We start from the raw sequence: 27999 nt of genomic DNA on the forward strand, positions 1-27999 counted from the left end.
TTTTATAATGGGGTATCTTTGAGTATTTGCATCCATTTTAGCTCATCCAGGTGTTTCTCCATTTTTGTGTTGGTAATACAGGCAATTATGGAAGTGGAAACTATAATGATTTTGGCAATTACAACCAACAACCTTCAAATTACGGTCCGATGAAGAGTGGAAATTTTGGTGGCAGCAGGAACATGGGGGGACCATATGGTGGAGGTATTGTATATGTCCTGTATGTTTCCTTGTAGCTGGAGTGGGTGGACTTCTAGGACTTTAGGTGAAATAGAAGAGAAGACATGGGGCAACTTGTCCCCAAAAAATGGGGGACTGTGATTAGATATTAGGAAAAAAATGTACTGTGAGGATGTTGAGACACTGGAACAGGTTGCTGAGAGGTGGTGTGAGTGCCCCATTGCTGGCAATGTTCAAGGCAGGGTTAGACAGGGCTTTAAGCATCCTGGTCTAGTGACAGAAGGGTTGGAGCGAGATGACCTTCAAAGGTCCCTTCCAACGCAGGTCATTCTGTACGATTCCAAGATGGATGTGTAGAAATTGGATAACTTCTGCAATAGATAGGCTGCAGTGCCTGTGTTTTTTTGCAAGTTGGCTTCAGTGTCAATCATCTTGAGATTGTAAAGCTTGTCTCAGGGAAAATTATTGTTACTATTTTGAAACAGATAAAATGTACTAACTTTTTGCACAGTGTTTTGCAATTTTGCATTTGAAGATCCTATTTCATGTTCTTTACTGTCAGCTCACACTACTTGTGGAGAGTCTAGTTACTTATTTTTCAGCATATTTGCTGTGATTTCTTTTTCTCCTCCTCTTGTGTCTTTTTTTTCTGATGCTTCTTGCTTTTTGTTGTCTAAATATTACTTAATATGGAATATCACTAGGCTTGTGAAATGGCAACTGAAACATGCGAGCTCTGCTAAAGTTTAGCCTGCAAGCAAATTCAGTACTCACAGGCTCAAGACAGCACAGTGCATCAAATTACATGTGACACTGTTGAATCTTCTAAGATTTCAGCAGGTAGTTCCTTCCTGTGGCAGTCTTTGGAGGTTCTGTAGAGGAAGTCAGGGAAATGCTAGAAGTCTTTGTTATGTATGCTGTCTCTGGAAGTAAAGCAGATGTTATTCTTCTTTCGGTCAAGCTTTGATTGATGGTTTCAGTCAAAAACTTTCCTAGATTAAAAAATGAACTGATGAGACCATTCTGTTTCTTGTTCTGCAACTGCAGGAAACTATGGTCCAGGGGGCAGTGGAGGAAGTGGTGGATATGGAGGGAGGAGCCGTTACTGAGTTTATTCAAGCATGCCATGGGTAAGTATGTTTTTAAATGTTAAAATTGCAGTGATTCTTGAGAGTAGCTGCAGGAGTTAAAAGCTTTTTAGGATATTATCTTTCCTTTAAAAAATGGTTAGATGAATAATTTCATAACCTATTTTTTTACTCTTTACTTCTGTTGAAACAGGCTTCACTGTATAAATAGGAGAGGATGAGAGCCCAGAGGTAACAGAACAGCTTCAGGTTATCGAAATAACAATGTTAAGGAAACACTTATCTCAGTCATGCATAAATATGCAGTGATATGGCAGAAGACACCAGAGCAGATGCAGAGAGCCATTTTGTGAATGGATTTGGATTATTTAAAAACATTACCTTACTGTGGAGGAAGGATTGTAAAAATGCCTTTGAGACAGTTTCTTAGCTTTTTAATTGTTGTTTCTTTCTAGTGGTCTTTGTAAGTGTAGAAGCATTCCTTTGATAATGTTAAATTTGTAAGTTTCAGGTGACATGTGAAACCTTTTTTAAGATTTTTCTCAAAGTTTTGAAAAGCTTTTAGCCAGGATCATGGTGTAATAAGACATAACGTTTTCCTTTTAAAAATTTAAGTGCGTGTGTAGAGTTAAGAAGCTGTTGTACATTTATGATTTTAATAAAATAATTCTAAAGGAAATATTGTGTAATTTTAGATTTTTTTTTTAATACTGTAAAATAAGGCAAGGAGTGGGTAGTATAAGGTCCCACATAATACAAAGCTATTGTTGTACGTGTAAAATTTAATGCTGGTGAGAAAAAGTATGTTGTCTGTAAATTACCAGGTTTAAAATATCTAGGTAACTTAAGGGGTATCTCTGCAAGGAGAAACACCTTTTTAGATTTTTTAGATGCTGCTTCTTCAATGGCAAGGAAAGGAAAAACCCCCAGCAAGGTACTCTTCCAGGGACACAGGTCTAGTACAAGAGAACTCTTGAAAACATCTCTAAAAGTTCAGCCAGTCTTAAAAAGCTGTGCTGTATCTCTGCAAAGCTTTAACTACGGTAGATTGTTTATAAGGATGGCAACGAAGGCTGAGGGTGTAGAGCAAAATAGTTCTAAGCTTCAGTTAAACTTCTTTAGGTAAGATCTTATTTACTTTTCCTTTCTTAATGTTTCAAAACCAAGAAACTAATAATGTATGACAGTATTCTTACAGTATAGTGATTATCGTTACGTAGTTTAACATAGCAATGAATTGAGTTAACAATTGCAAATTGAAAAGAAACTTGTGAATCCTGTTTTCTTGTATTATTAAATTTTTTTACAAAAAAAGAATTGTTAATTTCAGCTACTTAACATATTTTTTTCCTACTGGAATCTAGCTATGATATGAACCCTGGACAAGCATAGACTGCTGCCACTGTACACTGCTACAGTTGAACAAATGAGACCTGCAAGTGTCCATTAGTAAAGCTTTGCAAGGGTTCCATCCCTGGTGTTGGTAGTTAAAATGGTAGGTCACAAGTTAATTAAATCATACAACTTTATTTTTGCATCCTGCAACATTTTCTTTTTTCTTGGGAGTCTATGCATTATGGTGGTTGCAAGGTAATGCAATGAAGGTAGTTCTGTGCTGTTGAAAATGAACTATGTTGTTACGTGTCTTGTCTGCTGTAATCTATTCTATATAACACATTTCATCCTGAAGGTTCCCAAGTAACTGTAGCCTGTTTACGTGTAAGGAAAAAATTGCACCACAGAATACATCTGCCTCTGTGAAGGAATGTGTCGTCCATTCTTTTAACAACTGCATAAGCAGTTCTTTAGGAGGGAAAGTGAAATCTTCAAATGAAACTGCAGGTGGTATTTCATAAGTGTGTGATGTATTTCTGTAAATTGAAATTCGGCTAGAATGTTGAGGTTTCTACCATTTTTTATAGTTCTTGCAGCTAACAAACCTTAGTGCCAAATTTAGTCAGCCTTACTCTCACTGCATTGAATGTTTGCACCTCAAATTGATGGAAATTTATCAAGTAATGAATGAGTTATTCCGAGTAAGGGTGGCATACTCTACTAGATTTGGTTTTAAAATCAACAAAACCTATCAAAAAAAAAGGCAACCAAAAATGCCTTAATTTCAAAGTTGATAGCCTCTAAAAGGCTATGCATTGAAGAACGTGGACTCAGCTAACAAAAGTCCTGTTCCTTTTGTGTTAGACACACCAGTGAACTGCTTATTCTTTTTTTTTAAAAAATGGCTGAAGTTCCCCTATTGGTAATTTGGTTTAGACATATGTGATAAACATCTTCAGATACACTTTTTTTTTCTTTGGCAGGAAGGTGCCATGCTGCAGGTAACTAATGAAGAAGTGGTCAACCACAGAAACGCTTCAAGAAATAAGAAATTCTGTATCATCAGAAAATAGTTGTTTTTGCTGCCTTCATTAAAAATCTAGAGGTTAAATGAATACTGATAAAACATCACAATTAGTACAGCTCCCTGTTATGATGGGTTTTTTTTAAATTACAGTAAAAATGTCTTGTAAACATTTCAAATAAAATTCAGATTCGTTAGGAGAAACAAATCACTAATGTTAAAATAGCAAACATTCTGTGAGTAGAAAGTTTAACTACATCTATTTATAACTTTAATAGCTTTAAAATAAAGTATTTTTATACCAAAGTAGTTCTAGTGTAATGCTTAATACAAACTTAGTGCGTATCTAACATTAAATAATGTTTATGTTTAGACCCTTTCATGATTTGAAACATTCCATTTTGAGGTGAATTCAAAACAGAATCAGTTTGATAAATGTGTTCATGGAGCTTGTGTCTTTGACCGTAGGCATCTGTTCTCTTTTGGGAGAAACAGTGCTGCAAATTTAAAGTGCTCATGTCTTTGCTGTTCAACACAAGTGCTTAGAAGTAGATTTTTTTGGCTGTGTTTTATATTACCTCATACTTTCCTGTTAATGAAACTGTGACCTAAGTCAGTTTGTCAGATTGCAATAGGACTAGAGCTTTATCCTTTCCACTTTTTAAAAGCTTTTAGTGTGAAGACAGACAGATTGACCGGAATGTAGAGTTCTGCTGTACAAAACTATTACCCATAGCTGCATCTGGGGGCAGAAGAACAATAACAAAAAACGCCAAACCAAACCACTAAAACTTTTCTTACACAAGTGTGAGCTTGGGAAAGCTTCAGTTGGGAGTGTATTTTAAGGGAAGGTATCTTGAGGTTACACGGTTTTAACCACTTATCTTCATGTATGGTTTATTCAAAACTTGAAGTTTATATGCTTTGGCAGAATCTTTAACCTTTATAATACTGTTTAAGGATTCACATACAGTTTTTTTCTGTTTCTTAAGTTGAACTTTGAAATGCTTGCATAGGTAACCGGTGAGCTGCAGCGGAAGCAGAAAATGAAGACACAAATCTGCTTTACTTTCTTCTTTCCAACAGAATGACCAGATCATAAGCAATTTGCCTTCTTTCCTATAACTTAGATGTAGTTGATGGAAGTTTTTTCTTTACAGTTGCCAAGTCCACATTCATATACCATATTAAAAACTAACAAAACCACTTCAAAGGGCAGTAATCATTTTTCTGTTTAAAATGCTGTTTCAGTAGTTTAGTAACAAGGTTTAAACTTTACTTGAATTGAGTATGTTTTCCGTGATGAGGTTCTCATTTTGATCTGTTGGCAGTGGGGGAAGGGAGCATATAGGGGGACTGCACTGCAAGAAATGAAGTTACTGGATATTTAAAGTCTTGAAAACTTGGTGTATATAAGTTCCCTGATATCCTACTGTTGAACTTCCATGACTTTTATCTTGGTATGGTCTTAAAAGTTAAAGCACGTGACAGTCAACAGTGTTCACCAATGAATGTGGTGAGAGAAGTCACAGTTTTGAGTCAACCTGATACTGGAAGTTAGCAACTTCAAATAAAAGTAGCATTATGTGGTCAATTACTGGTCATCAATTTGCAGACAACGGATTCTTACTTTCTATCAAGTACCGTTTTGTCACTACAGACTTTGTCTTCCAAGTAAGTGTTTCCAGGTACTAACAGCTGAGGATTAGGTTGTCAGTACTAGGTCCAGCTTTCCCCCAGCAAACACTTCTTGCAGCAAACTTGAGGGAAGAAAGAAACACAGCATAACTTGTTAACTGCTATGTGAGCCAAAGAACACACAAAAATAGATTATGAGTGGTATTTATAAAGTGATGTTGAAAAGAAGTCAGTATTAATGTTCTGGCCACTGAGACTTTGTGTTATTTACAATGAAGGTTGAGTTATACTCACTTCTGTTGTGCTGCAGGTGCTAAAAACATTCAAGAAAATGTGAACAATTGCTGTTAATACTGTAAAATGAACAGGACTTGAACTTTGTAGGAAAGACTGTATTCTTTTAGTTTGATGGTGAATGTACATGATCTCTTGGTGATGAAATCATATCACTTCTGGGGGAAGAAAACCCAAGCCTCATAAATGGATCTGAATTTTCAAACAGTTGTCAGCCGAGTCTGTTTTGGCAACTTCACCTCATTGGTAGAGGATAATGTCCTGAGAACATACTGGGGCTGTACGTTCCCTGTAGGTTTAGTGTTTCAGTTGGTTTTTGAAGCAGTGTGTGATGCAAATGAAACCCTGTAGTAGTGCTGTTACCACTTTTTCCACCTAAGGAAGATGTTTGCTTCTCTTCAGCCATGTTTATTCAGCCATACCATTCGGTGTGTTTAGAAACGCATAGGAGTGTTACATGAAAGGGTTTGCCTGGGTAATAATGATCCATTTTGCCAGAAGTACTGTCCCTTTTAACAGTCATGTTTTTGCTTTGCAGCTACTTTTGGTTTGTGTTGCACAGAAATTTTGTCAGGAGTTACTCCAGTTAATGGAGCAAAAAGTGGTTTGTTTATCAGCAGTAAAATTAACAGTGTATTAATAACCTGTGTGACTTGCCTGACAGAGTGCTATGAACATAAAAGGTCAACAGTGTTTGGGCACCTCGTAGTCACAAATTAGTTTCTGTGACCTCCCATGCTGCTTCACTGTACAAAAAAGGGTGACGGGGGGAAGTCCTAGAAAACTGCTGTTACCAGCACTCTTCCCTCCCTCCTTGTTTGGTTCATTTTGGGGCATTCTTGTATGAAAATGGGTGGCTGATGGACTTCGTGGGGTTCTTAGTAGCTGTGCTGCAGGTGTCAGGTTGCAGTACTTCGAGGTACACTAGTAAGACTTCACCTGGTTACATTTGGTTTACTTAATAAACAGTTTTGCACTACACCCTGGTGCTGAGTGTCCTGTTGCCTCATTTATAGGTCTCTGCCATCTCTGTCCTCATGATTCTTGTTAGAACTGTACTTCTGACTCCCAGAGGATGAACTAAAGTGTGTGTGTGTTTTGGGACAAAGATTGACAAGTTGATGCTCATGAAGTGCTTGGTCGTTTCTTTCCTATTGAAGTTTGTTCTTCTGGTTCCCCTGTCTAAAACTAGATTGTAAGCTCTTGAGCAGGAACATCCTTAGCTTGTAAAATTTGGCATTGTGAAAAGCCAAATCTATTTAATAAAACCTAAAACATGAATTTAAAGCTGCACTTCAGTGTAGCACTGTAGTGGTCATTCTAAGCTTGTGCAGTGTTCCAGCAGCATGCTGTATTTGTTCTGGGAGCACGTGTTTGCAGGATGCCTCTGTGGAACTGTCCAGCCTTACAGGTCAAAAAACATGGAAGGGGGTTGCAGTTTGGTGGAGTACTCAGCTTGCATTTGTTGCTGATGAGTGTTTATCCAGAACAGGTGTGAATCTTGGAGCAGCCAGCAGCTAATGCCCCATAGGACATGCTGCTGCCATCAATAATGGGAGTAGAGTATGTGTGCACGGTGATGGCCCCATCAGGCAGTTTTTTTCCTTAATCTGGTCTTTCTTAACCTCTTGCACATAAACTCTTGTAACAAAAATGCAGTTCACCACTGAAGTGTTCAAGACTACTTAAAAGCTTTGCCATGGAACAGCGTTTTAGTCATCACTCCCACTTTGGTATTTGTTTTTTGGTTGTGTTGTCAACAGCTACGTTTGCAATCAGCTTAGTGGTTTCCTAGCTATATTTAAAAAGTGTTTTCAGTCTAACTTCAGAGACTTGTGTGTCAACAGCGTAGTAGTAAGGTGGAATGCAGTTGTAATGGCGTTGTCACATCTGGCTCCAGAGTAGGTTTGATATCACATTGTGTCTTGCAGTAAAACTGATTTGAACGCTTGGGATTTTGATTTTGTGAAAACCTTTATCAATAATAAAGCTGAGAGACTTCAGTCAGGTGTTAACCCACATTTTACAACCCTTTCAGTAACAACTCCTTGGATCACTCCTATTTACCTGAAAAGCTCAACTCTACAGTGGTCCCTATTTTGGTACAGAGGTTGCAAATACAGTCTAATACAGTATTAAAAGCTTCAGGCTGTCTAGCCTAACCACCCATCATTTCAGGACATGCAAATATAAAGGATAGCCAAGACCAGGCAATATTTGGGGATTTTTGTTTGGTGTGGGTTTTTTGTGTGTGTATGTGTTTGGTATTTTTTTTTAAACACAGGCTAGTTGCAGAAAGGGAAGATGCTTCAACAGCTTTTAGGTGAAATAGGAGTGTACTCCAACTAAAAACAGGACATTGGTCTGAACTCTACCTATGGTTTTGTTCTGTGGGTAGCTGATGGTTTGGAAATATACATATCCAGACACAACACTCATTGTATCATCACTATTGTTGCAGTCCACCCAAACTTAGTATTTCAGTTTTGTGTTTTTGTAGGGGTGTACAGTTGCTTGTTGCGTTCTGAGGAACTGAGGTTCGTTCATGCATCAGCTTACTGAAGAAATAGTTACTGGGCAATAATGCCAGTTGAATTAGCTGAGGGCAGTTCATAATCCTTTACAATCTGGAAATTTACAGGTAATAGAATGAGATTGGGGCTGATGTCTTAAATGGATCAGTTGGAGTAAGCTGCTTTGCATTAGGATTGCGTTCTGAAAGGGTTACAGTATGCTTTATTTTTGGCATGTGCCAAAATTCAACTGTGTAGCTGTTCCCCAGTTGGGTACATGCAATCCTTCATTAGCAGCTGGCCCTATAAAACTCCAGAGAACTCACCTGCCACTGCTAGTGAAGGAGTGGGCACCAGAAAGTTCAGGCTATTTTTTCCCCTCCCTATATGAGGCCCTAAGGGAGAAATACTTGGCTTTCTGGATTTCTCAGTCAGGAGCTTAATGCAGTAGCTAGCAGAGTTCAAGCACATGGGCAGTGAAGTAGGTTTAAAGACCTCCTCCTGCAAAGGGTAAGTGCATGGATTTTAAAATGTTTCCTATGTCATTTAATCAATTACAATCATACTGACTTGAATATGTCCTCCTTTTTTCCCCCAGCAACTAGAAATAAAGTTCACAACTCCCTGTACATATCTGATATCTATTGCATGTTTTGGATGAATTTTGTGATTTAGCCAGTAGACAAATCCCATGTGAATACCAGTTGGGATAGATGTGTCTCACACTGATGGCTTAACCAACAGCAAGAAATTGCATGGCCTCAGTCAGTAGTGAGACTTCTGCTATGAATTTACACTTACCAATTCGAGCCTGTGGTGAAACCAATAGAGATACGCACACATTTATTTAAAAAATCTTTTTAATAGAAAATGCTGAGAAAATTGTTCAAATAGGCTGATTTCATTATTGATAATTCAGTGCACTTAGCACAATCTTAGGGCTCCCTTTTTAGAAAATGCCACATGATAGTATCAGTTTTGTTAGAGATAAGTGCAAGCAGCCAGTGGAACTTCCACGCCAGTGGCAGCTTGTTTCTTCAGTAGCTATTATTTGGCATTTAAGCTTGTGTGTGTGACTCTTACGTGTTTGGTACAAGTGATTTAACATACCTGAATGTAAATTTGCTCCACTGTCATCATGACCAATGAGAACTTTATTTAATACCAGTTTTATGTGTTTTAGTTATAAAATGAACAAGAAGTATTTGTTATCTGGACATTAATATTAGTAATTTTCATAATAATATACCTGAACATTCCTTCCTTATCATCCATTACAGGCCTTTCAGGCCATCTCTTTTGCAAACCTTTTTCAGGCTGTAAAACAGTAAAGGATAGGATGTTTTAAGTACATGAGTTAATAAAACTCCTTCTTAATAGCACAAAACCAAAAAACTCTTCATTTGGGGCACTATCAGAGTGTAACCTCATAATTACAAGTATAGATAAATAGTAATTTGGTTCAATTTAATTTAAAGAGTAGGTAAAATGTACATTTTAAAAAATCTGGAGCATTAAAGACACTTAAAAAATACCAGTTAAACCTACAGAGAAAAACTCAAGTACTTCTTGAGGAAGGTGTCAAAATGGGAGGAGAAGAGAAGGTAGACAACTAAGTATCACAGTCACTAGGAAACAGAACAGGAACTCCACCATTGGTCATTTTTGTGGAAGAAAGTTGAGAATTACTCAGTTGCAGAGGATGAAGGTAAGACAATATTGAATCAGACACTATTTTTCAGCATCTGTTTGCAGATTGAGTGTATGAGTTGTAAAGTTAAGTGGCAGGTTATCTTTGCTTGGAGTTACGATGGTAAGAGTAGTGAGGAAAAAATCAGTAGCCTCCCAGGCTGCTCTCCTCAGAGGAAAACTAGGAAAAGCAGAGCTGTTCTGAATAAATGCACGCAGTTATCTCTCGAGCCTATGTAAATCCACAGTGGATTTAAGCTGAAGATGAACTATTAATTTTTCTTCCAGTGCTAGAGAATAAGATCATTCTCTGTATAAAGAGTCAAGTATTCAAGACTAAAACATTTTCTTGCATGTGTAACATTGCTCTAAAGTTGACTTTTATCCCTCACTGATGTTTACTAAATTCCTAGTTTTAACATCTATAAAGCTACACTACACTGATGGTCTAACTCCTTTAATTCTACCTAAAACTGAACAGATTACATTGTCCAGAAGCCCCAGCCTAGGGACCTTCTAACAGATCACAGTTGGTTGGGTTTGCCAGACCCTTAAACATAGAGTGTTTCTCCTCAAGTGTAGTTGTTTCTTTTTGAACTGCTGTTAGCGCTGACCTTTAGTCTTCACTTAAATACTCTTACCACCCTTTCACGCAAAATAAAGGTGATTTAGGTGATCTCCAGTCATCTTACATTTGTTTCTGCTCTTTTCTGTTATCTTGTTTCTGTTCAGATTTGGCCAAATGCTTGGGTATTATGAAAACACTACCATTGCTACTACAATGAATGACATATTGGCATGGGTTAACAGGTCTGCCCTGGTCATCCCTCAGTCTACTGAAAATGTCATGGTACAAGCTATTTAATTTTTGCTTTATCAGGTTGATTGATTTGCTACACTGGGAGTGCTCCTTTTTAAGGCTCTCCTTTTGTGTTTGGAGATTACACACATCTTCTTCCAAGTTAAGAATTGCATTCAGTTTGCGTTTTCGGCATTTTTGGGCAGCTACCTTGTTTTTTCCTCTTCGTCTGATGTCACGTAGAAGTGATACCTGAGTTTCTGTCAGCTGGTTCTTTGCTAGCATGGTGTTGAAAGAGTCGACAGACATGCTCACAATTTCATCGACTGAAAATGGTATTCTCAGAGCTTTTGCACGACATTCATCTCTGCTCCGGTTAGTAGCAGTAGAATTATGGCACTTGTCCTTTACTTCGTTTGATTTCTTCATCCACATCTGTTGATGATGCTCTGGAGTGGGTGCTGCTTGACTTGGCAGCTGATTGTAAGTGTAATTATGAAGAAACTGCTGAAGCGTGGCTTCTGTAGGACACTCTGCATCACCTGGATATTCCACATGGCTGTGCCTAATGTTTTCTTGGCAGTGGCCACCAACAGCTCCTAAGCCATGTGAAGGAGCAGATTTAACACCGCTGCTGTACCCAACAAAATCTTCACAGCAAACTGAAGAGATGGTGCTGTGATTTGAATTCAAATATAGTCCTGTATCTGAGCAAGGCTCTTCAAAGATCTGAGAAACTTCTATAGGACCAAAGCCTTCCTCCAAAGCCAAAGACATGAGCTTAATTTCATCAAAATTATCATTGTGGGCTGTTAGATTTCTAAGGTCAGCAGCTGAAAACAGCCCTGTCAAATTTGACCCATGAAATAGCAATTCTGGATTTATGGTATCAGAGCTTGATTGAGGAAAAAACTCTTGTCTTTGTAAGTGTCTTGGTTTTGAATTTAATTGAGTGGGGTATTCTGTTCTTAGTAGTGTGGCATCAGGAGGACTGAAACTGTTCTGAAGTGTCTGGGTCAAATTTATATTGTGGTGTGATGATGGTGGGTCTTGGCCTCTACTAGAAGTAGCAACTTGTGTATCTTCCAGGAAGTTCACCTAAAAGATGAAAGGGGGAAAAACAGGATCTTTCATAAAATGAATGTTCTACATCCCTCACCTACACAATCAATTTGTTTTTTAATATTCCACTACTTGATTCTATTAAAGCCAAATTTTTGTATGTTAAACTCCTCTTCTAGCTAGTTTCCCGTCTGTACAAAGCATAATCTCCGTATTGGCATACGGCAAAAGGAGGCAGGAAGGGTGCAGAAGTGACTGAAGGAATGGGAGAAGGATTTGCTAAGGACAGTGTGGGACTGATAAGGGTTGAGAGATAAAAATGGGACTATTGCCAAGTGTACAAACTATGGCCTATGTGTTATGTCTGATCTGATCCTTCTAGGAGGCCATGACCCTTCCCTGGTAGTGGTATTGACGATTCAAGGGTGAGCCGGTTCAAGGTGCTGAACTGTTAGAAAACAAACTAAAGAAGATAAATAGCTCACCTGCAGAAGTTAACCAGTAAGGACAGCGGTGAAGAAAAGAGGAGTAGAAGACAGAACAATAAGACCGTGCTGTTTATAAACTGTGCTTCACAGTTTATGAAGTTTTCAGGGCTGTGAGATGCCACATTTGGTTTAGTTCCATTTAACTGAGGTCTACTGCATCCAAACCTCAGCTGAACTGTTTTACTGATCAATTCGGAGGTAACACCCCCCTACAAAGTCACATCTTTTGTGGATGTCTTGACTTTAAATTACTACTCAGGGTTTTTTTACAAAACCAGAGTTGATATATGATGCCTGGGCCCTGATATTCAAACAGTAAACTGGACTGGTAATGCTGTAGTAGCACTAAGGCCCACCTTTTGTGGACCTGAGTTATTACAGTTGCTGGGTCTTAGAAGCACAAAGCCACTGTCCAAGATTATGTTGGGTGCTTGCTGAGAAGCAGAGTAGTCATAAAATAGATGGATACAAAGTACTTGAGAATGTAAATATATCAAGTAGGAACTGTACAGGATTCCTCCATAGTTGAGTGTCCTTATAGTGTTTCAGGAAAGGGCTTCCTGATGGCCATTAAGTGAACAGACTATGTAAAAAGCACTTTCCACAGGGAAGGAATGATGTACTGTAAGGACCAGAATATCTTAAGTTCTCTATTATGCTTACTGGGAGCTCAGGTAACAGAAGAAGTTCTTGCCTTATTTCTCCTAGGGAGTTACCTTGTACTAGACCACCTGCAGTCTGTAAGATAAAGATGCTTTCAATTAATCCCTTAAAAAGAACAATTCTTAGTAAGTAGCTATCAAAAAATCCCACTCACTGTAAAGACTTGATACTTGGCTGAAACAGTCAATCCATATTCAACAGACAGACTGTCACAAGATGGCAGTGCATTAATAATGTTAAATAAAACATGCAATACCTTATTGTGTATTGTAATAGCTGCATAAAGGCTACAGCCAAATTCCTTTCAAATTTGAGAACGGAGAAAACTAAACTGATGAACTCCTACATGTCATTAGCGTGCAATCCATTTCCAGCGCTGAACAGAAGAGGAGGCTAATTTATGTGCTAGAAGGTACTATCCAAGCTAGAGATTCCCAACACCAGATAAGCAAGAAGTTTTATGGAAAATGCTAAGACCCCAGAAGAGGATCCTATGATGGGAAGTGTATGTAAGATGGCCTTGAAGTATTGCAAAAAAAGGAATGCAGGAAGTAACTTCATGGTCAATGGTTGCAGCTATGAGCTGTGGGAGAAGAGGGAAACTAAACTGAGATAACAACCACTTCTTGTGAAGATGGGCACTCAGAAAGTAAAACATAGTATCAGAGGGCCACAAGATCAAAAAAAAAAAACCAAAAAAGAAACCAAAAAACCAAAGCACTAAATGGGTTTACTGCTAATGCTGACCAACCTGATTTGCACTGAAGATGATCTGTTGTTCTTGAGAGTAGTAGCCCTGCAAGTACTTGACCCAAAATTTATGATGAATGTAATCTTTCACCACAAATGCCCAATAGCTCCTATTGTGTAATAAATCACTGTTGCTCTAGAGAAATACACCAAGAGCTGCTGCATAAATACAAACTGGTATTAGGTTTAGGAAAGGCAATTATTAGTTGAACTAATTGAGTTGCCCAGTGGCTCCATCCAACTTCGAACTCCAGATCACAGTAAAGACACAACTCTTACACCAGACAAATTGCTGGGAAAAATTTTTCAAGTAGAGCCAATGAGAGCTGCTGTAAAAGGTGGATAGTAGCATCTTTAGCAGTTTTAGGTAAGTTTTACTACATTGATTTGCTAATATATTCCCAGAGTGGGTGGGGAAGGCTGTGGTTATTTGGTAAAACAGAGTAATTGCTGACTGTTCCATTTTACTGGCAATACCTGTATTTTCTCATTTACCTCTAGCATGTTTTCCACCTGCGATGACAGAAGCTGTAAATAGCCCTCGAAGAAGAGAAGGGAATCTACATGGTTGCTGTTGCTCTGTGACAAAAGAAAGAGAAACAGTGTAAAGCACAGTTATTTTACATAAAAGGAAGTAAAAATTGAAGTCTAAGAGGAAACAGAGCAGAGTACAATACTGCTACTGACCCCATCATCAAGTCTTCATCCCGATGGGAGATGACATGTTGCTGGAATGAGCATAACAGCTCTATGGCCTGAGCATCCCTACTCTGCCTGCAACAGCAGAACTGGGCTTTCCTCCACAGCTGTACCTCCCCACCACTGCAGAAAAATCAGGTATTTTTTCGAAACCAAGCTCTCAGGGGAGTGGCAAACAGAGAGGCTGGCAAGACACCTGGATCAGATGTTCTCAGCTCTCACAAGGTCTCAAGAAAATTGAGGACCCTTTTCATTGTAGCTCTTGGAGAGAAAAAAACTGAAGAGTCCAGTGTCCCAAATGCAATTCTACATCTGAGCATTTAGCTTTACATAAACGGTGAGAGCAGTATAATTTAGAACCCACGTCTCTAGTGTTTGTAGGCAAAAACATCCTTTCCCACAAGCACAACATCTTTAGAACAGAGAAAACAAACCCAAATTAAAAAACGATTAGTTGCAAGTGTTTCCTGTAAACTTATGAGTATTTCAACTACTCCAAAAATAGCGGGGGATTGAGGGAAGGAGGCAATTTTCAAAAAGGTGTAAAAGGGCGTTATTTACAAAGCATTGTCTGAAGTGAGCATTCCTTTCCTGCCCTGGCAAGGAACACTTCAAATAAAAAGGGCAAACAAATTATTTCTTTCACTTTCCTTTCAATTGTTCCTTTTCACCTTTCACTACTATTTATCTTAGTGATAACTTCTGTATCTTCCCTCACTTCCTCTCCAGTTTTCCCTTCTTCCCTTTTTTTCGTCACTTACTTGATTTATGTCTTTTTCCTCTTCTTCTTGCAGTTCCAGCTGATCCTCTCCTCGAGGTGGACAGCAGTCATCCAAAGCTGCCTGACATGCTTTCAGGTCAACATCCTGAAGACACAAATAAAACAGTTCTATTACACAGCCTGCTGTCAAAATTAATCTTTAAAATGCACTGAAGTTTTTTTTCTCCAGCGATAGCATTCCAAAAAAAAAGAAAAAAAAAAATGCACTGAACAGGTCATGTGGATGAACTGAGTGTGTCGACTTTGGGGGCAGAGTAAGACCAGTGTCAGTTCAGGGGGCAGCCACCACCTCCTGTTTTGGTGCCCAGACACTGAACCCATCTGCAGTAGAAATGAACACTGGAAACAGATTCTTCTAAACCAGACAAAGAACTATGATGTGATTTCATGAAATGTTTAGGGTATCAGTGTCTTTTGGAAGTCATTTCACAAAGCATATCCAACCCAGATAGATACTCAATGATGGAATCTTTAAATAGGCCAGTTAGCAAAATCCCTTGCATACATGTATTGTAATAGAAATTCTTGTTTCCCATCACTTCCAAGTAGACATTACTCATTTTCATTTATCCAAATGATGGAGTTTTTCAATATCCAGCGATGAGATTGTTCAAATTTAAGGGCCTCAGAAGAAATTTTCAAGTTTTATTTTACCTATATTCGCATCATCAGACTCCTTCATTGTTAATGGCTGGAGTATTGCTACAGTAAGAAGGAATCAGTGCTAATTCCTATTTTTAAAAAGTGTGTATTTGTATTTAAAAATATTTTGATATTTCAGCTTTTACAGGGCAAGTCTGTGTTATTAAAATGTGAAACTAAGTGGAATGGCAGCCAGGAAACCAAGTGGACACACTGCATTAGTTCCAGGTATTCCCAGCAAAATCATATTGCAGGAGCAGAGAAGACAAGTTTTCAACAGCAGCAAACATAATGAGATTGTGTTTGGTTCTAAAAATCTCAGCAAACAATTTACTGTACAGGTTTTTATGAAAGCATAAACTACATGAAACCTGCAGTTGTAATAGTCATCAAAACATAAAAGTTTTAAAATTGTTCCTTCATACAAAACATATTAAAAAGTAAATATAAAAAGTTTAAAAACAGGACTCTAGAGTAAAATTATATATAACCTTAGAACAAAAGAATATTATTTTCAAATTTGTGCATTCTGTTTAAATTTAATTTTAAAATAAGAAAGCTAATTTTATTTTAAACTAATTTTGTTTGTTGGCTTTTAATTTTCCTGCACATTCAAGATTGGAAGAGAATTTTAGCTTTATAAACAGCCATTTGTAAAAACAAACAGAACAACAGGGCACTCATCCATCACTCTGATGTAAGGGTGAACAGTTTCCTTCAATGATGCCTAACACAGTTTCTACTCATTAGAAATTATATTCCAATACATTAGGTCTTCTTTGTCAGCTGCATCTGGAAATGACCAGATGATTTTTTTTATTGCCAAATATGAAAAAACAATTTTACTTGCCTAAAAACAGACATATACACATATAAAACAACAATAAGAACAAAACAGACCTCCTAACCAGCAGTTTTTTCTATGCAGTTAAACAGGAGAGGGCATTTACTATACAAGACACTGATAACATGGTAAGTAGCTATTTGCAAACACTTAAATGAGTCCAATGGAGCAGATCACAGGCATGAAGTTAGTCCCATGTGCTTCCAAGATCAGGTCTAGGCTTAAATTTAACAGAGAACCAACCTAATACTTGTCGAATTAATACGACCTGTTAATATTCTAATTAATTAAATGCATGATCATCAAAAGTGATTAAGAAGTCAAGGATAACTGCTATTAAAGACCTTAAGCAGCAATTGGATAACACAACAAATTCATACCTTTGCTGGCTGCAGAAGAGACAAATGCAGGAAATAGTTAGAAATGTGGTATCTGTAAATGTGATGTCTCAAAAAACCAACTGCAAGCACTGGGTTGGTGTACAGAAGGTTTATGAGTCACAACTTGATTCTTCCTTTTAAATTTTCCAGGGGTACAAACCTATTCTCCTTCCAGGGAAAAGAAAAGCTTGGGATAGCTTTGGGAAGCGCCCATAGTGTATCCTACAGATCATTCAAAATCCCCACAGTTCAACTTTTTTACGGTGGAAATCTGACTGCAGATGATGCTGGTCTGATAAAGTCTATAATAGAGATGGTCCTTTTCCAAACCACTGTTAAGACAACTAAAATTCTGATGGACCTGATGGGACATCTCCTTTTTGAAGGAAAACTAAATGCTCCTGAAGCTCACAGAAATTTGTAAAAACTGTCTTGTATTAACTTCCCCAAGATGTCAGAGACAAGTGAATTTTCTGGTCTTTTCTCATCAATATATAAAACTGTTGACTGCTAAGGAAATGAAGAATATTTCCAACTATAAATTTTGGAATTTATCTGGAGTCAGCATTCATTTTTATGTATCTTTTAAGGGAAAAAAAAATCTATTTTCTCTAGTCAGCCATAGATGGTGTTATGGTACCCACAGTTTCCACGCTGAGAGCCACCAACTGCACTACAGGATCATAAACCATTTTGCCTAAAGGACTCTTGGCCTTTAAGCACAGAATGGAGGTCAGAATCTCCTTCTGATCTTTGCACAGAGCTCCTACTAATGTGAATGGAACAGAAGTGCCGGTGGGGAAGGGAGGGGAGCAGGGTCTCACATTTGCAGTCATGCCCATTCCCTGTATTTTATCAAAGGGAATGTGTCATCTCTTCTGAGTGAGCCTAATAAAGCTGCACTGTGTGCCTCTGAAGATTAGTCTTACTAATACCATTTCTTCCTCTGGCAGATGATATTAAAATATACTCATGGCTGCTCACAGCAATTATTACTGCAATAAGTTTTCCATCCTTTGAAAAAAAACCTGTTTTCACCACTACCAGAGCACTTGCTGAAGGCTCCTGGCCCTGTAGCCAGGTTTTCACAACAGTGGTGGTATAGATACAGCACATGTAAGATATTTCACATCACAAATTTTCACCTATGGGATCGTTTCAGCAAAACCCTCTATACAGCAATCAACCAGAACCTTTTCACCTTTGGTTCTCTATTTTGGCTTTTCACAAAAATCCCCAGGATTATGCTGACACAGGTTTATGCTCTTTATTACACTTTGCACCACCTTGTTAGTACTCCTCAGTGATGAAGAATGACTGAACAGCACAGCTGAACAACAGAAGGCTTCCTTCCATGCCTGTTGTATTGCTTGGGACTGACTGCTGGACTACTGCTATGGGAAGAATAAGAGGGGTGTCTCTCCAAGAAACAGCCACACTATGTTTTTGAATAAGGCATTTCATTAAAGAGACCTTAATTCTACAGACTGGATGTACATCTAATGACAAAAGCTTTATTACAGAGTCTGGATATTAATCTAATGACAAGAAGGATTAGGTGTAAATACTATTTACTCAGCACTGTGCTGCCACATTCAGTGTTTCTGTCCTTCCCATCCTTATTTTGCAGAAAGGGTAACAGAAGAAACAGTACTTGAGTGACAGTAATACCACTTAGCCCAAGAAATTGGGACAGCATGTGGTTTTCTATGTACAGAGAAAAAGACTTCATTTTTGCTGATTGTAGAAGACTTAATAATACCACCAAACCCACCTACTGCAGCAGCCTCTCCATTTCTACCACTGGAGGGTGTGGAAGTTCATGCCTCCAACAGTAGGCTGTTTCCAAATGGTAAACTGCAACCCTACCTGAGGACAACCTTTGATTTGCATTTGGAAGGACTTCTGTGCAAGCACAAAGCCAGAGAGCTACACTAAAATTCTCATCATAAAATACTAATAAAAAAACCAAAATCACAAGTACCTGAATTTTTCACCTTGCTTCTGCCACTTACTTTTTTCAGTTGCATTAAAGAACACAGTCTGAGACTGAGTATGATTTACCAAATTATCCATCAGCCTTGTATGTGGAGGGCTTTAACTGTGCACCTGCCCCTTCCCTAAGGTACAGCTTACCACAGGTCAGCTACAGGCTTCAGTTTGTCAGTTTTTTGAATATGAAAAATAGTAGTTAATGTCAAATCTGCTACTTAAGGAGGGCCAAGAATCATTGTGGAAGCGAGAGAAAGTATGGTTTTGTGGGTGGCCTGGCCTACACTTAATTGGAAGCATGCTGCCTGCTCCAGCAGGTTTCCAGAGTTTCTTACTCTATGTTAAAAATAGAGCCTACAGTTTCCAATTAAGTAAATCAGAGTATTGATCTCAGCCTGAACTGGGTGTGCTGTACATCAAACTGTCCCTCCACATATCTCCTCCCCTTGCTTCCTACACCCATGTCTTATCTGCTGGCCTTAAAAGAATGTACAGGGAGCAGAACCTGTAATGACACCAAAATACAAAAAGGTCTGCCGCAGTGTATTGGATAGGTGAAGAAGATCCCTCTGAAGGAGCAGCAGAAAGCCTAATCAATCTGTTTTCAGCTATTGATCTATGTGCAGTTGGCACACAGGACGAAAACTACACAACCCATGGCTACAGGTGCACAGAAATACTTGAACTAGCTCTGGAGTAACAGAAAGGTCTTGCTGGAAGAGAGCAGAGCAGTCAGGGTGGCTTGCCTGTGTGCCCAGACAGCACTGAGAGGCGGGGGTACCTGCCCCGGGAAAGCTGTCTCACTGCAGTCAGACTCGGAGTTATCACTACAAATACCGCAGTGCTGGAACAAAGGTACATGACCACAATTATTTGCAAAAGAATTTTTTTTTGGTGCTGATTACTTATGAACATGTTCATGTGCTATCTTTTAATTACTCTACAATATGCTCTCTTTATTTCAATTGTTAAGTTTTAAACTGCTTCATTGATGTCATTAACCTTTGAGATGGCTTTCTACAAACTTCTGTCCTTTCTCCAATACTAACTGCACTTCTCTGTAGAACTAGCCCTCTCCTTGTTACTAGCTGAAAAGATGTGGCACAGGCCTCGTGTTCTTTACCACATTTTGAATAATTATAAGCAGCATTTCCAGAATAGAATTATAGAACAGTTTATGTTGGAACGATCCTTTAAATTTGCACAATACCAGCAAAAGTTAAACAAAACAGCTTCTAGTAACATAACCAGTAGTTTCACTTTACTACTTGGTAGGATTAAGTACAATTAATAATTAAATGATGTGTATCTGATATCATTCAGCTCTAATTTTAGCGATCTTGCTCTGTGCCTGCATACTTTAAATATTTGATAATAATCTTACAAACTGATATCTACTCAATAGATATGAAAAAAAAGAAAGAAAAATACTTCTTGCCGTTTCTCTATATTCACAATCAGCCCTAAAATATCCTGAAAACACCAGAACAGAAGAGGACTTTATTTTTTGAAATGCAGCCAGGGTTTAGGATGTGTGGAGGGTGGAATGGCGAATGGAAACACCAAATATCAAAGAAACTTCTATGTCATATATGGCTAGGCTTAAAAATGACAATAAACCATGCCAATAAACTAAGCAATGCAATTGAGTTAATCAAATGGTTCATAGATGTGACTCCAAATGTGGCACCTGTCATTTATGACATTTATTTACTCTAAATCCTAATAATACCATCTGGGCTGCAACTACTCCCTGTGAGAGCCCTCCTATGTGCTGCAGTGAGATGATAGCACCTTTTCAACCACATGCATTTCAGGGCTTTAGATAGCATGGGCCAGCTGTGTCAGCTATTACAAAACACACTGTGTGCACTCTGCTCCAACACAAAATTAACACCAACCTACTCCCTAGATGGAGGCAGAGACAGGTACACGTTGAGGACACAGAGACCAATAGTGTTGTCATTATTTCAATTAAAACATCAGTTTTCATGCTGACAATAGCTCAATATCCTCTTCAAAATGAGCTTTTAAAACCACTTCTAACTTACACACCAAACAGGTGCACACTCCAGCCATTTGGTCCTGTGCAGATGTTTTTCACCAGAAATTGATTTCATTGTAATGACAGACAACATAAAGAACAGAAATTTTCAGTTCCCCTCAAAGTTGCTAAATAGAGCTTAAAGACTAACTAGCAAAATAGATAAAAGAATGCAAAAGTAGACACACAGGATGCTAAATATAACTGGAACTGGTGGATAAACAGATAATGAGGAATATAGTGGCTTTTGCGGTAAGGCCATGTAACAAGAAGCAGCAGCGCATGCCCTAAGGCAAATTCAAGGCAGGGTCATGCGTCACATTGGGAGCACTCAGTATGACCACCAGAGAGCCCTTCAGACAACCCTCTAGGACCACAAAAGGGCTTCCAGTAAGAGGCACATGTATACAAATTAGTTCTAGGAAAAGTTTGTTAGCGAGGAAGTACACTGTAATGAATATGTATGGTCTTGATGGAATAAATACTTCGTTGTAAAGTTTCACAATACACCCGATTAGAGGAGATATCCCCTGGGTGTATTCAGCACACTGAGAATAAAGAATGCCTGCTCTCTAATACTTCAAACTGTGTTTGAAAGTTTGTTTTCTAGCCAATTTCAGTATCAGTAAAGTATGCAATATCCCTGAGAGTAAACGTGACGAGGGTAATGAAATTTATTCAATCACTCTTTCAGATGGAGCACAGTAAAAAAAAAAAACAAACCAAACCCTCCTTCTATGCCTTGGGTGCCTCAAGATGCTTTCTTTTGTGGTCAGTGAACTACTTGACATCAGGGCTCTGTAAGACACCTCCCTCCCTTCCTGCTCTACCTTTACCATAGAGTGGTTGTATACCCTCATTGATATGATGTAATTAGTACTGAATAAAGACAAAATTACCCAGGGACCACCCTTTCAGATAAAACTTTGTCCGAAATGGAGTTCCAGATGTCTTCCTTTTGAGCCCTCCCACGCAAACATACTTTCTCAGGTATCCAATACCCAACTCCCAGCTTTTCCAAGCTACCAGCCTCTTTGCAACACCAAATGCCTGCCAACTCACAGCTCTGAATAGGCAGCACTGTTAAAAGTTAAAAGCTCAGTCTGACACTTCAGCTCCTCTAGGATTTGAGTATCTTCACCTTCCCTCTGACCCTCACCTGTAACTCCTCTTCTATTTTCCACATTTACCACACTCTAATTCTTCCTTCTTTATGCCTGATATTCCCCTCATCTACTCTCACATGCACTTTTCATGCACCCCCTGCACTGGGAATACCATGGCCATTCTCCAGACAGCAGGAAAATGCTGATGTAAGTCAGCCCTACACCACAACTCCAACTTCCTCTGACACCCTCCCTGAACACTCCTTTGACTAGGCTTTTTCAAACGCTTGAAAGTCTAAGTTTGAGCTTTTTCTCTTATGCCACCTCTTTCTGAAACACCAGAAGTCCTTCCTTCCCCCACCTCCTTAACCTGAGTTCTGGCTGACAGGTAAGGGCCATTCACAAGCAGGGACCCAGCCCATTTATCTATTTCCAGATGTCCTCCCACAGCAATATTGCTGTGTCCCACTGCTCAATGAATTCAAAAGAAAAGAATAATTTGAAATATGTTCTGTAAGTTAAGCACAAAGCTTCAGTGGGAAGCTCTCAAATGGACTAGAGAAAAGTCTTTGGAGAAAAACCTTCAGAGAAAAGCCTACCTGGTTCCTACTTAATTTTCACTTTACCAAACTTTGACACTCACTAAGAAAAAAAAACCCCATAACTCAAATTATTCTCACTCTATATAAATATTTCAAGTGGTGTTCAAAGCCCCACTGCAGTGCTTTAATACCATAAAACTCTGTCTCTGACAGTGTTCAAAGAATTGTGCTTGAATGAGGACTTACATAACCTGACTCAAACTGCCCTTTCTAAAAGTTAATACAGAGACAACAGTACAAACAATACAAATTATCCACTGTGCATCTTCTTCCTTAAATTTTGTAATTCATAAACAACAGCAGTGTTATGCTGTTAATTATTAATTAGAGTAGGTGTTGTTTAATCGAGTGCAGGAATTCAGCTCCTGGGAAGGGCCTCAAAGATCTGCTGAAAGGATGCAATAGATTCAGATACAACAAACCTACTTGACTTGTGTGGGAGCAGAACCTTCCTTCTCTGTCCCACCCTGAGCTGGAGATGTTTCACATGGAGTGCAGTGACACAGCACAGCAAACTCCTGCTCTCATTCAGGCACTGCCTCTTCTGCTGGCATGGGCAGCATCAGTGCCGGGGTACACGTGATTTGGAACGAACATTTTTACCGCAAGACTAACACAGAGAAAAATCTGAAGAGCTACACAGTCCATTCGTGCTAATCTAAATATTTTCCCATCTATGTTCTGTAAAAGATAAAGAAACCACTGAGTCTTTAAACTCCCTTTCTTCAAATGTCTACATACGTACATAAACATATACTTGCACGCATAGAAATATTGATAACAAAAAAAGAAAGGAAAAAGAAAACCGTTGAATTGAGTAGAGCAGTTCTGAACCCTTGCAAGACCTTCAGCTGAAACACTGCTGTGTGACAAGCCTCTTGAGACTTTCTTTATTTGGGAACACTATTACCATACTCATAGGAGTGATGCCACATCTTGCAGTACTAAGACCTCCCATTTCCCCACACAGAATTTTTAAGGTGCTTTGGGGAAAATATGTCTCATTTATTTTTCATATGGACTTAGGGCTTAGTGTGAGAGCTTTCAGAAGTGTTGTTGAGGCACTTGAATGTAACACAAGTTATGTGCCTGTAGAAGGGCTTCTCTCTTTTCCCCACCAATGTAAGATCTGTACCCAGCATCAGCTACATGTTCTTTCCCTCTGCTTCCCTTTTTTTTGGCTCTTTCTGAGCTTAACACTTCAAAATGCACACAGCCACATGGTGCCTCTACATTTCAGTTTTAGTTTTCCTTAAAATAAGCTATTTCCTTCAGCAATCCAGCAATACTTTACAAGCACATTGGGGAAAAATAAGCAGATGTGCCCAACTTTACCTGTGTGAGTAATTCAATGTGGCCTACTAACACATGGCCTACTCAGTGTGACTTACTTGTGTGAGTAGGTCTGAGTAGGACAAAAAATGTTAGTCTTCCTGTTTTCAAAAGGGGATGTCAGCGCTCAAACAGGTGCTGAATATTAAGGAGCAAGTGGCGTTCCCTTTCTTTAAAAAAGAAATGCAAACAAAACCAATCAGGACTGCAATCTCTTTTTCCAGCAAACTGTGAAGAGAAAGACTAGGCGTAGAACAAACACTGTTAGATCTAGGAAACAAAAACAAAACAAAACAAAACAAAGTAGCATGAGAAATAATCAACCCAAAGAAAATACCTGGCTCACTCTTAGGCTTTTTATCTGTTTCCGTAGCAAACATGCCCACTGAAGCCTGAACTCTTGGTCTCAGGTGTTCTGCAAAGAGGTAGGGCCTGAATCACCACTTTTCATTACTACAGAAAGTAATCCATTTCCTTGCATGAACTGATGTATGCTTTTCCAGTTATCCAAAACAAATGTTTATTGCTTTTTTATTTTTTTTTCCTCTAAACTCATGACTCTCACGGAGCAGAGTCTCAATCTCAAACACCTCTGAGAACGAAACCTACAAGCTTTGATTCTGTAGCTGACCCAGACCGGAACAGTGCAGAGGGACTGAAGCGATACCCTAAGCCACAGGGCACACCTACCAACACCTGCTCTGAGCTGCTGTAGCGGATGCAGGACGGGGCAGTATGGACAGTGCCGAACTCAAAACAAAAACCTTTTTTTAACGTAGTCTCTGCAACCGTACAAACAGTTTTATCCCTGGTCCTGTTACACATATCCATCAAAGAAAATGAGTAGCAGGACACTGAGATAGTATGATTATTTTCTCCAATAAAGGGTATATTTCAGATGAAATATATTTTGCTATTTTTATTACTCAGGTGATAAAATATTGTGGGGTTTACATTTCATCAGCAAGCCTATGTTTGATTACAGAAACAAAGAGAATTAAATAGCTTGCTGGGAATACAGTCAATATGAAGGTTAGGGCCGATCCCAGAGTGCTGGGCAGCAAGCTGAGTGTAGGAACTCACCTATACACTTTACTCCTCGTCAAAACCAAAGTGCTCAGGCTGTTCTAACACTGCACCTCATCTTAGCACAGGACAGATAAACAGGCAAACCCCTGCAGTTTAGCATGCTCCAACACCATGCTTTGGCCACTGAATTAATTTTCATCTGCAGTTGTCTTCAAGAGTAGTTTTAAGTACCAGATCTCAAAGGACGAGGACCAATAGCTTGCATTGTGTCGCCAGCAATGTTCTCAGCAGGGACTGGAATCCAATGAATAAAATCAATCCAGAGATAGCTAAATCCAGCTGCAAACTTTTCATGATGCCACACAGTACCAAGCAGAAAAAAACAAATACTTCCATCTGTTTATACAAACTTCTCATCCTGATCTAGTGTGGATAAGAGAAAGCTAAAAATAAATCTATTTTTACAAAAGGCAAATTGAAGGTTATCAATCAGCTGAATCACTCTGGAAGCCATTGTACTATTACAGTAACATTTTGACAGCATAAGTAGATTCCAGTCAAAGCAATCAAAGGTCACCTTAAAAACAAAGATGTACTTTTTGATCTGTGTTTCATGTTTTGGACCTGTCGTGTGCTTCAAAAGACATCCAGTGGAAGAGACATGGGGGTTTCTAGATAGATGTCCCCTGACACTTTATTTCAAGAACTGAACAGTGCCTTATCTTGCTCCAATCATTATTTCACTTAACTGCATCGTGCTAAAGAGATAGGCCCAGTTCTACACTCAGCAAATAAATGAATCATCTTCTCTCCACAGAAAAGTCATCCCTTACAGTCAGGGTGTTGAAACTACTAGTTTTGCAACTACTTTACAAAAATAACCAAGTTAACACATGGGGAAATAGAGGAAAAGAAAAAAAATTTAAAGAAAAATTTAGAAAAAAAAATAAAATCTACCATGCAAGACAAATTAAAAAATTACCAGTTGATGCTGGTCTATTAATTCACAATAAGAACCAGCTACTCACAATTGTTCAAAACCAACTTGAAAAATATTGGTTGTTCAACTCGGTATTTCAAAACGTAGTGAACATCAGAGTCCCAAGCCCACCGTCTTGGCATTCCTGTACCTTTTGTATCCACAAAGTGCACCACAAAAGTCCCAGATCATAAACTAGGCACGAAACAATGAAACTCTATTCCCAATAGCAATGTAACCGGGAAAAGCCGGCCCCGCAGCGGAGTGGCTTGGCTAATCTCGGAGCTACCGCTGTGCACAACTCTTCAGCTCCGTGCAGGATGGGAGACCGAGTGGGAGCAAGGGGACAGAAGCGCAGCACGGACTGCATGAGGCGCGAATAAAGAGGGAAACTGCTCATCGCTGCTGGGCGCTTATTGCTTCACGGGGACTTTTGAAACTGCCGCGCTGATAATGGAGGGCAGATAAAAGGAGCCCGGAGGTTTGCCCTGGCACAGTAAGACCCTCTTACATGTAAGAAATGTTCCTGACAAGTGTAGTTACCGCAGTACGACGCGCACCTGTCCTGCGCCCAGGGGAGGGGTGCATCATGTGAAACACTCTGGAGAAGCTGCATTTCTGCAGCCGCGTGATGTTCTTGAGAAGCCCGTGTGCCCACATGAAGAAAACAGAGGCGACGCCAGAGGAAACGCCAAGCAGAACTGTCCGTCCTGCCCTTACAGCCCTGCCCGGCAGCTGACAGGGGCGCTGGGGCCGGGCCGGGGCAGCTCTGCGGCGCCGACCCCGCTCCGGGGCAGGGAGGCTCCGCGGGTCGCTCGTCAGCAGAGGCTGCTCGGCAACCCGGCCCCGCCGCTCGCTGCTTTGCCTCCCGCAGCCCGGGACACGGGCAGGGCACGGGCCAGCCCCGCACGCTGCCGGAGGTCTGTCCCCCTCCTGGCCATTTTTCTTCTTTTTTGTTTTTTTCTTTGTGGGACGGTGCCTGGCTCAGAAAACCGTCCTCCTTCGCGTCCCCACCGCTCGCCCCCCACGGACACCCCACACCTCCCGCCCGGGTGCGCGCCCTCCTCGCTCGGCCGATGCGCCTCCCTTACCTCCGCCATGGGGCAGCCGCCGCCGCCGGGGCCGCCGCCGCCTCATCCTCCTTCCGCGGCGGGGCGGGGGCCGGCTCCACCCGGGCGGGGCGGGCGGGGCCGGGGGAGCGGGCCCGCCGGCTTCGGGGCTCGGTGCCCCATGGCTGCCCGGCGCAGGCCCTCGGGGGTGCGTGTGCTCGGGGGGAAGCGGACCGCAACCCCGGCTCCGCAGCGCAAACCCGCCTCCCGCTCCTCTCGACGCCGCCGCACCGGCCCTGCCCGCGGACGGGAGGCGGCGCCGGGGCGGGACGGGGCCGGGATCCCACCTGTGTGCCGGGGCAGGAACAGCATGCGGTTGCTGAAGCGAGCTGGAAATACAGGAGACGAGTTCCAAGGGGCAGTAGCTGGAAAGAAATTTAAAAAAAAAAAAAAAAAAAAAAAAGCAAGCTAAGAGATTCTCCACTACCCCCTGTCAGTAGAATCTCGAAATAAAATTACAGGATGCAGAGACAGGTTTTAACTACAATCAACTTGCTGCTTAAGTGTCTCTTCAGTGCCTTTTCTTTCCCACCTATTGAACTGCATTTTCCTTGCTACATCTGCTCAGCACTACAGGAACTTACTCTCGCACATGCTAAAGATATATTTTACAGTTGTGTTCTCTCTGTCCTCTGAAAAGGTCACTTATCATTTCTCATCACTTCTACTTATCTGAGTGTTTCAGACTTGTTTTGGCATTTGCAAAGCGTTAGACTGTTCGGGCAGACCCTGAAAGTGTCACTTCTCCAGTGATAACTCTGGGTGTAATGGGTGCAGTTTCTCAATTTCGCTGTTATCACAGATGACATTTCCCCTTTTTTGTGGGCACCAGTGTGATACCACACTATGAGTGTATTACAGTATTCCTAACGTTTTATTGCAAAACTTGTTTCTTGAATTCTAACGAAGTAACAATTTGCTTTAAAAAATCTAGATG

General features: G+C 40.0%; 2 protein-coding genes across 7 annotated transcripts in view; one reads left to right on the top strand and one right to left on the bottom strand.

Moving 5' to 3' along the window:
- HNRNPA2B1 (heterogeneous nuclear ribonucleoprotein A2/B1) overlaps positions 1–15121 on the top strand; it is a 24884-nt gene extending 9763 nt beyond the window's left edge. For 3 of the 5 annotated variants that reach the window (XM_066195487.1, XM_066195508.1, XM_066195517.1), the window contains exons 9-11: positions 82–204; positions 1228–1310; positions 1462–1947. In XM_066195487.1, coding sequence (XP_066051584.1) covers positions 82–204; positions 1228–1289 — 185 coding nt within the window. In that variant the 3' untranslated portion in view covers positions 1290–1310; positions 1462–1947. Of the gene's footprint in view, positions 1–81; positions 205–1227; positions 1311–1461; positions 1948–2632; positions 2764–3586; positions 14361–15016 lie in introns of those variants that run through there. The other 2 variants (XR_010722918.1, XM_066195500.1) reach the window with 2 other exon arrangements.
- On the bottom strand, positions 10450–27247 carry NFE2L3 (NFE2 like bZIP transcription factor 3). Of its 2 annotated transcripts, XM_066195466.1 has the most exons (5): positions 27045–27247; positions 14984–15088; positions 14019–14102; positions 12774–12848; positions 10450–11658 (listed from the first exon to the last, which is right to left on the bottom strand). In XM_066195466.1, exons 1-5 carry the CDS (start codon positions 27051–27053, stop codon positions 10450–10452), a joined length of 1482 nt encoding a protein of 493 aa, XP_066051563.1. In that variant the 5' UTR covers positions 27054–27247. The 2 variants fall into 2 exon arrangements, with proteins under 2 accessions (XP_066051563.1, XP_066051571.1); XM_066195474.1 differs by lacking the exon at positions 12774–12848.
- Positions 27248–27999: the final 752 nt, after the last annotated feature.

Source organism: Chamaea fasciata, unplaced genomic scaffold, assembly GCF_029207755.1.
Source record: "Chamaea fasciata isolate MVZ Bird 193981 ecotype frontalis unplaced genomic scaffold, bChaFas1.0.hap1 SCAF_1, whole genome shotgun sequence".
NCBI classification, from domain to species: Eukaryota; Metazoa; Chordata; class Aves; order Passeriformes; family Sylviidae; genus Chamaea; species Chamaea fasciata.

Bases quoted from the DNA above. Each gene is read 5' to 3' on its own strand.
- NFE2L3 (XM_066195466.1), bottom strand. The intron at 12,849-14,018 runs GTAAATGAGAAA...TTTATCTTACAG, and splicing joins AGGTGGAAAACATGCTAGAG to ACTGCAGGTGGTCTAGTACA. The intron at 11,659-12,773 runs GTAAGCATAATA...TTCATCTTTTAG, and splicing joins TTCTGTTACCTGAGCTCCCA to GTGAACTTCCTGGAAGATAC.